Consider the following 14,540-nt stretch of genomic DNA (forward strand, 5'->3'; position numbering starts at 1 on the left):
CGGGGGCAGGACTCCCATTTCTCCTCATTGGTGAAGAAGATCCAGTTAGCTCCACCCTCCACCTCCTTAGCTGCGGAAGAGCTCCAGGGGGCGGGGTTTGCCCCTGCGCTGAACAGAAGCGATTGGATTTTGGATGTGTCAACCAGAAGGCGGAGGCCCCAAGTAGGGAGGAAGAAGAGGGTGGGTTGAAAAGGAAAGGGAGCGTGGAGGACGTGTGGTTGCTAAAAGAAGTATTAGGACTTTTGCAATCAGCCTCAACAGGGGTGGGGGCTGAGTAAAAGGAGGAGGAGCCAGGAGACGTTGGGAAAGGACACAAGAGTTCCCGACGACACCCATCTTTCAGAACAGCAGGGCCGCGTGGGCGGGCTCTAAAAATGCCGCCACGCCCCAACGGGGAGTTTACATATTTATGAAGAACCATCGAGACGTTTGGACGACCTGGCAGGCTAGAGGGGCCAAACGGCTCGCTGCTATCGAGTTTCCGTTTCCGATAGGACTGTAGCGGTTGGTGAGCATCATGGCAACCGTGGTAAGTGTAGGCGCGTGAAAGAGGAGTGAATCTGCATTCTCGAATTTGAGGGAGGTGAGGTTAGAGGCCCGAAGCCTGGGTCCGAGGGAGGAGGCTGAGCCTGGACCCCCGGGTCTGAAGGAAGAGGCCGAGCCCGGACCCCCGGGTCTGAGGGAGGAGGCCGGGCCCGGACCCCCGGGTCTGAGGGAGGAGGCAGTTGGGCCCTTGGTGTCCTGCGTCTGAGAGAATGAAATAAAACAGGTGGTATCCTGTAATCTCAGGTTTGATCCCCATCGTGGTTTAAACTCCCAACTCCAACCCTGGGCACGGTCAGCGGCCCGTCGTGCAGTCTTTTGCTCCATTGTCTGATGAGGGTTGTAGCATCCTGGGCTCCAGTCTATTTGGGAACCTTGGGCTGTTCATAGGGCAAATGCCCCTGGTTTTCAAGGGACAAGAGCAGATGCGTTCCTACACATCCCTTGGTGGGCTTTTAGCAGAACAAGTGATAAGAACTAAAACTGTGTCAATGGGAAGGGGAAAGGATTAGGGCAGAGGTTGGGCTCTTGTTGTGGGACTGTTTGTGCTGCCTTCCTGTTTTTAGCCCCTGATCCAGGGCACCTTTCGGTGTGAACCCTCAGTAAGTTACTGCTTGAATGTGTCAATGAGTGAATGAGTGAGTGTGAGACCCAAGGCTATGAGACAAGTTACACTGGGCACCTGCTCCAGAAGAAATGACGTAGCCGGAACTTGGGGGCAGGGCTGGACTTCCAGATGCCCCATGGTGACCCTACTCTTGAGGGAGGAAGGGCTGGGGAGAGAGTTCAGGCTGTTGCTGTTACCATGGCAGGGAGGAAGAGGTGGATAGTGAAGTAGAAGAGAAACTCTGGCTGGTCCAGAGTTCATGGTTGTTGGGGGTGAGGAAGACACCATCACTCACCAAGTAATTGCCACCCTGAGGACAGAACTGTGACTGTCTTTGTCTTCCTGAGACAGTGTCATGGGGCTGATCGCCGAACCGTTGGTGACAGCTGAGTGTGGCAGCAGGGACTGGGGTTCGGTCTGTTGCCTGCCTGTGCAGGAAAGGAGTTTCTCCTGGCAGATGGGAAGGGGGGACAGGATACCACAAGGGTCCTTCTTATGCATCTTCCTGCACCCCCAGACCGCCACAACCAAAGTCCCAGAGATCCGAGATGTGACGAGGATCGAGCGTATCGGTGAGTAAGCAGGACGGGAGCAGCACCCGACCCCACCTGCTGGTGCCCTCCTGTCCAGGGCCCTGAGGGAGAAGAAGATGGCAAGAGCCCAAGTTCCAGGGGGGGCTCCTGGTATAGGTGCCAGGTGGTCACAAGTGCAGCTTCTCTGGGTGCCAGTGGGGTTGGTCTGAGCTGAGTGCCCCGTACTCCTGGCACACCAGCCTGTGCTTCCTGCAGAAACCCAGACTGCGTCCCCATCATGGAGCCAGGCAGAGCAGACTCTGCAGGTGACCCAAGTGCACGGGTCTGTGTGCTGTGGAACCCTCACAGTGTCCCCAGGGGAGTAGAGTGTGACTGTGACCCCAGTGTGAGCTGAGGTAGCTGAGTCTCAGAGAGACCATGTCACTCAGGAAGCTGAAGCAAAGCAGGGCCGGGAGGGCGTGCCTCACACAGAGCAGGGACGCTGCTATGGGCAGTAGGTGTCGGATTCGCCATCAGTGCCCCCAGGAAGGGCTGGAGGGTGGCTTCCAGGAGCTCCTTGCTGGGTTCTCTGAGCACTGCTACTTCCAAGCTGTGGCCCAGAAGCTTCTTGCCCCCTGTGCCTCAGTTTCCTCATCTCCAAGTGGAGCTAAATAGTTCCCCTCCTTGGTGAAAGTAAAATCCAAAAACATAATTGAATATAGCGCCTGCCAGTGCTGCTCTAACCGGTAAAGCCTGGCCCTGCTGGCAGCTGAGGACACTGCAGGACCAGCCATGCCCAGTTGTTGGCCTTGGATGCCCCCAGGCTAGTACAGGGATGGCAGATCTCTTCTTTTGGAGCGGGGGCAGATACCAGGATCAAACTCAGGACCTTGCGCTTGCAAGGCAGGCACCAGAACCACTGAGCTAAATCCCCAGCCCCTTGGCAGATCTCTTCTTGAAGTGCCAGGTGGTAAATCTTTTCTCTGTTGAAACTTACTCAACTCTGCTGTCACAGTACAAAGGCATCCCATCATGTCTGGCTCCCATAGGCTTTGTAACCTCCCAGGTAACTGGTCCACGAGCTGTATTTTTCTGTGTCCTGGTGAAAAGCACTAGAATCTGTCTTATCTCTCACTGGCTGTGTGGTCTGGAGTGTGGACCCCAGCCTTCCTGAGCGCCTTATAGATAGGAACCTGGGGCTGTTGTCATTGATGCCCAGTATTCCAGGGTGACAGTAGCTGGGCTGTGTTTCTCAGTGTTATGTGGCAGGAAACTAGTACCTGTGAGTGCCATGTAAGCCGTAAGCACAAAGCTAATTGTGTATGTGCTGCTGAAGCAAGCACAGCACAAAGCTAATTGTAATCATTAGTCCTCCAGTTAGTTCTTGGGACGATGATGTGGCCAACCAGGTGGCAATGATCTTAGCCCCGGTACAGCGTGTCCTGGGAGCTGTCCCTCAAGGAGGTGGAGGCTTGGGCCCCATCTGACCAAGAAGGAAGCTGGAGTTCATAGGCAGCCCTCACCTCCACCTCACACTCCTTGAGTGGCAGAAAAGTGAGCCTCTGTTCTTTCTCATACACAGGTGCGCACTCCCACATACGGGGACTGGGGCTGGATGATGCCTTGGAGCCGCGCCAGGTAGGAAAGGGGCTGGGGTAGGCTGGAAGCTGCTCCACAATGGCCTGAGGCTGGGGTCCCAGGCCCTGGGGAGCGTGAGCTGTGCTCTGATCTCTCAGACCTTTGGATGCCTAGTTAAAAATTCAGCCACACCTAAAGCTGGTTTTTCATGTTTCTTTTTTCCTGTACTGAGGATTGAACCCAGGGGCCTTTCCACTGAGCTACGTCACCAGATATTGTTTTAAATTTTTTTTAAATTTTGAGACAGGGTCTTGGTAAGTCACTCTGGCTGGGTTCAAACTTGCAGTCTTCCCACTTCAGCCCCCCAGACTGCTGGGATTACAGGCTGCAGTATCACACACACATAGAATTTTATTGGTCCTAAAAAATTGGGGTGGAGCCAAGTGTGGTGGCGCACACCTGTCGTCCTAGCACTTGGGAACCTGAGGCAGAAGGATCCCGGGTGAGTTAGAGGCCAGCCTGAGCTCCATAGTGAGTTCAAGGCCAGTCTGAACTCCATAGTGAGTTCAAGGCCAGTCTGAACTCCATAGCAAGATGCTGTCTCAAAGGAACCAAGCAAGGGGCCAGGGATGTAGCTCAGGGGCACAGCTCCTGCCTAGCAAGCACAAGGTCCTGGATTCGATCTCTGGTACAAAAAAAAAGAACCAAACAACAGAAAATGTGGGGTGGGGAAGAACGTTTTGGCTTTTCTCAGAAGACCCAGGCAGCAGTGTGGCTGGGCAGAAAGTGAGCGACCTAATGCATCCTCCTGCCTCCTGCCCTCAGGCTTCACAGGGAATGGTGGGTCAGCTGGCAGCCCGGCGAGCAGCTGGTGTGGTGCTGGAGATGATCCGAGAGGGGAAGATTGCTGGGCGGGCAGTCCTCATTGCAGGCCAGCCGGGCACTGGAAAGACGGCCATTGCCATGGGTAAGAGGCTTCCTGGGGCCAGTAGTCCCTCCTATCTAAGGGTCGAGTTTGACTCAGTTTAACACACAACTCAAAAAGGCAGTGCCCCAAACACTCAGCGTTCATTATGTCTCGTAAGAGTCTAACATCAGCTATTTAGGGCTTAGTGAGCAATTGGATGAAGTCTTCTATTTTCCTGCCTCAACATTCTCTTACATGTCAAGGTTACTTCATGTTCCAAGTTGGCAGCCTAAGCTCCAACCTTCCTACTTATATTCCAGGCAACAGGAAGAAAGATGAATTGCAATGAAGGTGTACCTCATAGAGTTAGCTCCCCCTTCAAGCACCTTTCTTGGAAATGCCACAAATTTTTGCTTTTATTTATTTATTTTTTTGTTTTGGTACCGGGGATTGAACTCGGGACCCTGTGCTTGCGAGGCAGGCGGCAGCATCACTGAGCTAAATCTCCCGTCCTTGATTTTATCTTATTGACCAGAAATTGATCACATCTTCTCACTGTGCTGCAAAGGGAGCTGTGACATTGAAGAGTTTTCTTTTTAATTGTTTTAATTGGAATTATTGCAACTGATAAAATGACGGTTCTAATGCTAAGGAAGAAGAGAAAGACAGTCTCTGTTGCAGCCTGCTAGTGATTTATGATCTTTGCACCACAGCTGTTTTTCATCTTCTGTGTTAAACTCCTGTCCAGCCTTCAAAACCCTACTCACACTTCACTGCCTTGGAAGCAGTGACCCATTTTCATCCCACTCATTCCCACCTCTCAGGCTGTGGGGCCAGGCAGTGAGGAGCAAAGGAACAACCAGGTTTTCCGAGAAGAAGCAGCACTCAGATGTCCTGCAGCACCCCGCCTAGGGATGCGCCCAGAGGACACATGACTGAGTCCCAAGCCTTGACTTTAAGGAGCTCCTAGTTGACTCCTAGTGGCCACAGACGTAGTCCCTTGTGAGGTGATGTGTGTGTGGAATAATGGAAGCAGCTAGAACAGGGAGGCTCCTACCCTCCTGGAGGGAAGGGAGTGTGGCAGCAGTGGCTTCTGAGACCAAAGGATCCCTGAGCTGCCCACCTCGGAGGAGGCATTGGGTCCTGGTGCCAGAAGCCATTGGCAAGCCAGACCGCCTTGTGCCCAGGCATGGCACAGGCCCTGGGCCCCGACACCCCATTCACGGCCATTGCTGGCAGCGAGATCTTCTCCCTGGAGATGAGCAAGACTGAGGCGCTGACACAGGCCTTCCGCCGCTCCATTGGCGTTCGCATCAAGTGAGTGACTCCCAGGCCTCGGGGCCCAGTCCTGGCGTCCCCTGTCCTATCCCTGTAGCCCCAGTCCCAGCCCGGCACCCCTTGTCCCATCCTGCTGGACGCTGTGTCGCCCTGGTGGCCCTGGTCCTGGTTGCTATCCTCTGCCCGATTCCTGAGAGCCCAGGCATCAGGCTGTGGCCTCACATCTGCTCTCCGGCCAGGGAGGAGACCGAGATCATCGAAGGGGAGGTGGTGGAGATCCAGATTGATCGGCCGGCGACGGGGACGGTGAGTGTGTGTCTACTGCGGGTCCTAGGGTGGAGCGAGGCTCGTGCCCATGGGTCAACCCAGCTGTAGACCGGAGCTGCCCGCACGCCTGCTGTGGTGTTGGCTTGGTGGCAGTAGTCCATCCCTTTGCAGGGCCACTGGGAGCAGGTAAACTGAGGCGGTGGCGCCATGAGAGGCTCTCTGGAGGCTCCCAGTCGTTCATCCCGCAGGGTTAGGCTTCAGGACATGCTCTGTGGGGTTCAGATGACTGACTACCCATGGGCTCCTGCCCCCGCCCCCTCAAGAGATGTGCTTTGTTCTCTCTCCCTCTTCTGGGTTGGGGAGATGAGACGGTCTCGTTGTGTGTAGTTCAGGTCAACCTTCAACTGATTGGAGCCCAGGCTGGCTTCAAACTCACAACGATCCTTTGGCCTGTCTCTCCCGAGTGCAGGGACCACAGGTATGCACCACCAGGCCGGGCTGTGCTCTCTTCCCTTTAAGCTATGGATTTTTAAAATGTTTTTGTTATGAAATAGAACAGGTAGAAGAAGAGTGTAATCTATAAGTTCCTGTGAAGCAAGTGCCCCATATCCACTGCTAAGGTGGGAAACTAAAGCTCTGCCAGGCCTCAGGACCCGCTACTCCTGCTGTCCCCTCAACCCAAGGCTCCACAGGGGTCCCTGCCCGAACCCACACTCCCATCCTGCAGCCTCCTCAGTTTTATCCCCAGGTGCTTCAGTCTGAGGATCCAACTCAAGGCCTCATGCATGCTAGGGAACTGCTAGGGTTTTATATTTCATGCCTTTTAGGTCTTCTGGGTTGTATTGTTTTGCTTTTGGGGACAGGGTCTTGCTTTGTAGCCCAGGCTGGCCTTGAACTCTCAGGGATCCTCCTGCCTCAGCCTCCTGTATGCTGGGATGACGGGCGTGTGTCACCACCATGCCTAGCTTCAGTCTGCTTTAGTAGTGTTCCCCTTCACCTTTCTGTTACATGATTTATCTGCCACTTTTTTCTTTGAGATATTGTACAATGTGAAATGAACCACTTTTGAATACAGTTCCATAGCTTGTTGTACAATCACTGTGTTGTGCAGCCGTCGCCTCTGTCCAGTTCTAGAACATTTTCATCATCCCAAAAGGAAGGGCACCCCCTTAGCAGTCACGCCCATTCTCCCCTCCCTTCCCCCTGCCCCTTGCAACCACTGCCCGCTTCCTGTCCCTGGACGAGCCTGGGTGTTGCATCCAAGCAGAAGCATGTGCAGTGTGCTCTTGTGTGTCTGCTTCATTCCCTTGGTATCACGCTTTTGAAGTTCATCTTTTATAGTTCTCCTTTATACATTAAGTTTCAAATGCTCCAGAGATGCTTAGAAAAAGAAAACTTGGGCCGGGGATTTAGCTCCATGGTTTTGCCGCCTGCTGTGCAAGCGCAGGGACCTGAGTTCGATCCCCCATACCCAAAAAAAAAAAAAAACTTAATGGTCCCTGTTTACAGTTCCAGTACATTGGGAGACAGAGGCAGGAGGATTGCAAGTTCAAACTCAGCCTGGGGCAATTTAGCAAAATAATGAGACACTGATTTAAAAAAATAAGAAAGGGCTGGGGATGCAGCTCAGTGCAAAGGCCCTGGGTTTAATCCCCAGTAACCCCCCCCCCAAAAAAAAGAAGAAAGAAGATTTAAAACTTACTTAAGCAAAAACAAACAAAAAACCCCCCAAAAATGTACTTAAGCCCACTCATCTAACCCCTGGTCACCTTCCATTTCAGTCTTGGGTCTTATTTGCTCCTTTTCTCCCCTCCATCCCTTCGACTCCTTCTCATCTCCAAAAGATTGACCTCAGCTCTCTTTTTCTATTATCTATCTTCTATTTTGCTCTTTTTTTTTTTTTTTTTGGTGCTGGGGATCGAACTCCGGTCCTTGCGCCTGCACAGCAGGCAGCGACGCCACTGAGCCAAATCCCCGGCCCTATTTTGCTCTTTAAATTACTTGTACATTGGATTTTTCCTATAAGAGAAGCAATGTGATTTTTAAGCTGTGTGTCTGACTTATTTCATTTAACACTATGATCTCAAGCTGCATCCATTTTCCTACAGATGTCTCAAATTTATCCCTCTATAGCAGAGTAGTACTCCATTGTGTGTAAATATCACATTTTCTTTGTCGATTCATCTGTTGATGGACATATAGACTGCTTCCAATATTTAACTACACTTGCTTCTCTCTTTTTTGGGGGGGGGGTATACCGGAAATCGAACTCAGGACCTTGCACTTGCAAAGCAGGTGGAGGAACCACTGAGCTAAATCCCTGGCCTGCTCCTCATTTTTAATGAGTTCTTGGGTTTTGTTTGTTTTTGTTTTTGAGACAGGGTCTTGCTATGTAATGCAGGCTGGCGATCCTCCTGCCTCAGCCTCCCAAGTGCTGGGATTACAGGCCTGCACCATCACGCCCAGCTGGAAATAGATTGAAAATGGATAACTACATTGCCTTTCATGGGTTTGGTTTTTTTTGTTTTTCACAGTATTAGAGTTTGAACCCCAAGGCTTGCCCTGTGCTGGGCAAGCCCTCTACCACTGAGCTACATCTCTGCCCCTTTTTATGTCACTCTGAGACCGGGTGTCACTCGGTTGCCCAGAGTGGAAACTTGTGATGCTCTTGCCTCTGCCTCCTGAGTGGCTGGGGTTGCAGGCTGCGCCACCTCTCGGGACTCCGTAGATATGACTTGCCGTGTATGTGTTCACTGTCACACGTCCCTCTCTCCAAGAGTCGCCTGTGCTGTGCCCGCTGTGAAGCTGTGTAGTCAGAGGTTGGGCCCTGGCACGTCCGGGTGAGGTCGGTGCCCACTGAGCCCCTCCCTGGCTGTCACCCTCTTAGGGCTCCAAAGTGGGCAAGCTGACCCTCAAGACCACAGAGATGGAGACCATCTATGACCTGGGCACCAAGATGATCGAGTCGCTGACGAAGGACAAGGTCCAGGCCGGGTGAGGCCGCGGGACCCTCGTGGGGGCCAGGGCCTGGGCCTCGGGCCACCCCTTCCTCACTCCCACCCTGCCCTGCCGCAGGGACGTGATCACCATCGACAAGGCCACGGGCAAGATCTCCAAGCTGGGCCGCTCCTTCACGCGCGCCCGCGACTACGATGCCATGGGCTCCCAGGTGTGCGTGGGCTCCGAGGCTCCTCACTGTCCTGTGCAGGATGCATCTGCCTCCTCCCGTCATCTCGGCACTGTGTCCCTGCGCTCCCCCCGGGTCTCTCCTGGGATCCTCAGCCTGGCGCCAACTCTGCAGCCCCACACGTGGTGTCAGGTCATCCCGAACCCAGAGCCCGTCAGAGTTGTTGAGGGACCCAGGCCCGGGCCAAATGGCTTCTGGCTCCAGCCTGCACCCTTACCCTGTAGACCAAGTTCGTGCAGTGCCCGGATGGAGAGCTGCAGAAGCGCAAGGAGGTGGTGCACACCGTGTCCCTGCACGAGATTGACGTCATCAACTCCCGCACCCAGGGCTTCCTGGCCCTCTTCTCAGGTCAGGCCACCCGCTCCTGGTGGCTTTCTGAGACACTGTCCTGGCACAGCACCCCCTCCTTGCCCCACTCCCAACACCTGTGAGCTGCTTTCTGTTCTTCTCCATCTGTAAGTGGTTCCTCCAGCCACCTGTCAAAGTCCTGCCCTCAGGGCTGTGCAGGGGGTAGGTCCCTGCCTTCTGTCACCCCTGTTCCTCCTCTCAGGCCGTTTCAGCCTTCCTCCTGCTCTGCCACCACAGTCTAGTCCCTCAATCCTCCATCCGGGTCTCCCATCGCTGTCCTGGCCCCCTCTGTTCCTGACTCCCCGTTTCTTCTTCTGAGCCCTACCATCACCTCTGGCTCCTGTAGGTGACACAGGGGAGATCAAGTCAGAAGTCCGAGAGCAGATCAACGCCAAGGTTGCAGAGTGGCGCGAGGAGGGCAAGGCGGAGATTATCCCAGGGGTGAGCGGCCTGCGGGCAGTGGGGGACCTGGGGGTGAAGGCACAGGTCGGGAGCTGACCTGTGCCCCGTGGTCCTCAGGTGCTTTTCATCGACGAGGTCCACATGCTGGACATTGAGAGCTTCTCTTTCCTCAACCGGGCCCTAGAGAGTGACATGGCACCCGTCCTCATCATGGCCACCAACCGGGGCATCACACGGTGAGCAGCCACAGAGGCCTGTGGGGCAGGGGTGGCTCTGAACAGCGGTGTAGCCACAGTAAACCAGGGCCCTGTTGGAGCCCTTGGTTAGATGGAGCTCCTTACTGCAGTGGCTCAGACAGGAAAGGTGTGCTTTGCTGACTTGCTTGCTTTTTTGCTGTTTCTTTTTTGAGACAGGGTCTTGCTATGTAGTGCAGGCTGGCCTTGAACTCCCTATGTAGCCCAGGCTGGCCTCAAACTCACAGTGATCTTTCTGCCTCAGCCTCCTGAGTGCTGGGATTACAGGTATGCGCTATCACACCCAGCTTCTTTTTATTCTGGTGCTGGAATTGAACCCAGGGCTTCCTGCATGCTAGGCAGGTGTTCTACCGCGGAGCTACACCCCAGCCCAGGAAAGGGAGGTGTTTTTTTCTCTTCAGCAAGACAGCCAGCAGCCCATGGCAGGCAGACAGCTCTGCCCCACGAGGAGGCCTGCTGGATCCTGAAGTGCTGCAGTTCCCAGACTGTGGGAGGTGCGCCAGGGGGCTGTGGCAAACCTGGAAGGGGCTGAGGGATGTTTATTGTTTTCTTTTTTTTGTGATATGGGGATTGATCTCAGGACCTTGAACTTGTGAGGCAGGCGAGGCACTACTGGGATGTTTATTTTTTATTTTATTTATTTTTTTTTCTTTTTATGGGATGTTTATTTTAATTTGGAGAGGATAAAAGTGACACTCAGTAGACATTACATAAACCACTGTAATTACTTAAGTCGCTGAGACCTAAGCATTCACTCACTGGAACTCTTAGTATTATTTTTGGTCTGAAGATAACAGTGGAGGCCAGGAGTAGTGGTGCACACCTGTAGTCCTATCACTCAGGAAGCTGAGGCAGGAAGATCACCACAATCTCAAGGCCAGACTGGACTCCATAGTGAGTTCAAGGTCAGCCTGAGCTATGTAGTGAGATCCTGTCTCAAAATAAATTAAAAAAATATAAAATAAAATAAAATAAAGATGCAGTTGGGCCAGGGATTTAGCTCAGTGGTTTCACCGCCTGCTGCGCAAGCGCAAGGACCCGAGTTTGACCCCCAGTACCAAAAAAAAAAAAAAATGATGCAGTGGAGCCAGACATGGGGGGATGCATGCCTGGATTCCCAGCACTTTGAGAGGCTGAGGCAGGAGGATTGCCATGAATTTGAGGCCAGCCTAGGCATCTTAGCAGCTTAGTGACACCCTATCTCAAAATTTGAAAATATTTGAAAAGGGTTGGGCCTGTAGCTCACTGCAAATGCCCTGAGTTTGGTCACCAGTACCACCTAAATAAATAATAAATAAGCAAGCAGTGTATAAACTCCTGAGACCCGAAGGATGAAACCTGGAACCCTCCACTGAGGTGTCCCTGATGCCCATGCCCCATAGTCCCGGCTAACCCCTGCCTGCTCGTCCATGGTTCAGCCCGAGGAGACAAGAAGGAAGCGGAAGCCCTGCCAGGCTGGGATCGGATGGGGCTTCCTGGAAGGACTCCTTACACTTCTGCAGCAGCTCAGGAGGGCTGTGGTGTAACTGTGTGGTCAAACACACACTTAGCTTGCTCTAGGCCCTGCATTTGATTCCCAGCTCACAAAAAACAACACAATTCAAGGAGTAAAGAACATTTTGGCCCCATTTTTTAGGCCGGGCCAGCAAAGCCAGTGATTTCCCAAGGTCCTGTGTCTAGAAGGTGGCAGGGCCTGGAAGTGTGGCAACACATTGGTAATCCCAGCTACTCAGGAGGCTGAGGCAGAAGTATCACTAATTCAAGGCCAACCTGGGCTTTGTCTCGACATATAAGAGACTGGGATATAGCATTTGCCTAGCATGTAAGAGGCCTGGGTTCAGTCCTCAGCATTGCAAAAAAAAAAAAAAAAAAAAAAAGTGGGAGGACCAGAAGAGCCATTGCACAGTGCTTATGGGACTAGCAGATCAGCACCTGGGAACTGCCCAGGGACAAGACAGACAGGACAGAGGGAGGGACATCTCCTATAAGAAAGGAGCCAGTGTCACCAGTCTTTGCTGTTGGTAGATTCTGTATTTATTTGTTTTTTCAAGGCAGGGTCTTGCTGTGTAGTGCAGGCTGGCCTCCAACTCATGGTGATCCTCCTGCCTCAGCTTCCCCAGTGCTGGGATCACAGGCTGGATTCTGTGTTTATGGATCTGGGTACTTGCTCAGATGTATTTGTAGTCTCCAAATCACTACTCGGGGCACTTCTGCCATCACTCACCGATGGACAGAGGTGACTTTCTAACCCTGCACTGTAAGCATGTGTCCTTTTCCTGACCAGTTTAGCACTGTGTCTGTTGCTTTTTTACACAGCAGAGTACCAGCTAGTGTCCCCAAGCCAGGAAGGCTGTGGCAGCCCAACAGGTCTTCCGTGTGTGCGGAGCTGAGGCACATGTGGTGCTGTGGGCTGTGACCTTGGTTGAGTGTCTTGCAGGCTAGACTTTCTTTTGTGGTACCAGATTGAACCCAAGTTCTTTACACTGTGCCATGTTCCCAGCCCTTGTGTTATTTTATTGTATTTTTATTTATTTTGTTGGCACTGGGAATCAAAACAGGACTTCATGTTTGCCAGGCAAGCGCTGCACCACTAAGCTACAACCCTGGCCCTTATTTTTATTTATTTATTTGTTTGTTTATTTATTTATTGAGACAGAGTCTCACTACGAAGTTCAGGCTGGCCTTGAACTCACTGTGTAGCCCAGGCTTGCCTCAAACTCACAGTGAGAGAGATCCTCCTGCCTAATCTTCCCAAGTGCTGGGATTACACGAGTGCACCACGATACCCAGCTGTTATTTTTTATTTTGAACCAGGAACTTGCAAAGTCAGTAAGTTGTCCAGGCTGGGCTAGAATTTGAATCTTCCTTCCTCAGCCTCCCTTCTTTTTGATTGGTTGATGAAAGTGTAAGCAGGGGCTGTCAAGAACCTTGTGTTTCCCTAGGCCTATAGCTCTCTGGTTGCTAATTGAGTGTTTCCAGCGCCTTTACAGAATGCAGCTACTGTGACCGAGGAAGGATTGCCTGTGTCTCCTGTCGCCTGCCATTAGAGCCAGGCACAGGACAGCCACAGTCCCTTGCCCTGTGGTGCTCTGTGGCTCGGGGAGGGGACCTTGATCCAGTAATCCTGGACACAGAGACCTCGCTCAAACATAGCCCATGGAGGGGGGTTGGCCAGGGACTGACGCAGCTGTGTGGAGACGTGAGCTGCAGCTGAAGGTCGAGCGTGTTTAGCCCCCGGTGTGGGCCATGGTGGAGCGTGGGTGGCACACTCTGGGTGGAGGACCAAGAACCCTTGCTGCGGTCACCACCTGACAGCCTCCCTCCCATCCCCCCAGGATCCGGGGCACCAGCTACCAGAGCCCTCACGGCATCCCCATCGACCTGCTGGACCGGCTGCTCATTGTCTCCACCTCGCCGTACAGCGAGAAGGACACCAAGCAGATCCTCCGTATCCGGTGCAAAGGCGTGGTGTGCCCAACACTGGGCGCTGCATCTGGGGGCAGAACTGGCCTGAGCTGGGAGGGCTTCAGAGCAAGGAGGGGATGCTCTCGTGACAGATAGGAGGGAAAGCGCCCAGGTGGGGGTCGTGGAACCCAGTTTTAAGTGTACCTTCAGCATCTGTGGTTATGAGATGCCCGGAGGGAAAGGCCAGGGTCACTGTGCTGAGTCCTGTGCTATAGCCGGAAGCCCGGCCCCACCTGAGCCCCCGCCCTGCTGCAGGTGCGAGGAGGAGGATGTGGAGATGAGTGAGGACGCCTACACCGTGCTCACTCGCATCGGGCTGGAGACGTCCCTGCGCTACGCCATTCAGCTCATCACGGCAGCCAGCCTCGTGTGCCGGAAACGCAAGGTCAGCTGCCAAGGTGGCCCTGCCACAGGGCTTCCGGTGCTGTTGCTGAGCCCTAGAGGATGTTTTCTTTCTGGATGTCTGTTGTTTTGAGACCGGTCTCACTGCGTAGCCCAGACTGGCCTCAGATTCACTGCAATCCTTCTGCCTCAGCCTCAGGAGAGCTGGGATAACAGGTGTGCGTCACCGCGCCCAACTCTGGAGGCTGTTTTCAAAGGCAGGGAGTTTTCATCCCTTGGGTTTACTTTGGTATCTCCCAGTCTGGCACATAGTAGGTGCTCAGTATCTGTGGACTACAAGTAGATGCTAAGCCCATCTCCTAGATGAAGAAACTGAGGCAGAGGCTGGGCCCACAGGCGGGAGGTGGGTGGGATTTGAACCTAGGATGCTGCCTTGCCTGCCCACTGTACCTCCTGAGTGTGGCAGGGTGTGGGCAGGTCACAGCGCAGGCCCCCCTGAGGCCTCTCACTCTCCCAGGGCACGGAGGTGCAGGTGGATGACATCAAACGGGTCTACTCGCTCTTCCTGGATGAATCCCGCTCCACGCAGTACATGAAGGAGTACCAGGACGCCTTCCTCTTCAACGAGCTCAGTGAGTGTCCCGCCCCTCCTCCTGCCATTGTCACCTTCCTGCCATTGTCACCCTCTGAGCTACCCTGACTGCACTGCCTCCCTTTTTACAGAAGGTGAAACCATGGACACCTCATGAGCTGGAAGTCACCCCTACCCCACCCTGTTTTCTACCAGAGTTCAGACACTGTGAATTTGTATAAAATGGTTTGTCAGCTGGACCCATGGTGTGTATGTCAC

At 53.4% G+C, this 14,540-nt stretch overlaps 1 protein-coding gene across 1 annotated transcript; it reads left to right on the forward strand.

Moving 5' to 3' along the window:
* Positions 1 to 115: 115 nt before the first annotated feature.
* On the forward strand, positions 116 to 14,521 carry Ruvbl2 (RuvB like AAA ATPase 2). The gene is made up of 15 exons (XM_004866965.4): positions 116 to 529; positions 1,668 to 1,722; positions 3,245 to 3,300; positions 4,066 to 4,207; positions 5,335 to 5,464; positions 5,665 to 5,731; positions 8,580 to 8,686; positions 8,768 to 8,861; positions 9,104 to 9,227; positions 9,574 to 9,668; positions 9,747 to 9,865; positions 13,219 to 13,338; positions 13,604 to 13,733; positions 14,208 to 14,322; positions 14,414 to 14,521. The coding sequence occupies exons 1-15, from the start codon at positions 518 to 520 to the stop codon at positions 14,437 to 14,439; spliced, it is 1,392 nt and encodes a 463-aa protein (XP_004867022.1). The 5' UTR covers positions 116 to 517; the 3' UTR covers positions 14,440 to 14,521.
* Positions 14,522 to 14,540: the final 19 nt, after the last annotated feature.

The sequence above is a fragment of the Heterocephalus glaber genome, unplaced genomic scaffold, assembly GCF_053883595.1.
Source record: "Heterocephalus glaber isolate CG9 unplaced genomic scaffold, H.glaber_assembly_v1.0 deba00001744, whole genome shotgun sequence".
Classification (NCBI taxonomy): domain Eukaryota; kingdom Metazoa; phylum Chordata; class Mammalia; order Rodentia; family Bathyergidae; genus Heterocephalus; species Heterocephalus glaber.

Excerpts from the sequence above, each read along its gene's own strand:
- Ruvbl2 (XM_004866965.4), top strand. Across the intron at positions 8,687-8,767 it reads AAGGACAAGGTCCAGGCCGG|GGACGTGATCACCATCGACA; the intron begins GTGAGGCCGCGG and ends GCCCTGCCGCAG. Across the intron at positions 13,339-13,603 it reads AAGCAGATCCTCCGTATCCG|GTGCGAGGAGGAGGATGTGG; the intron begins GTGCAAAGGCGT and ends GCCCTGCTGCAG.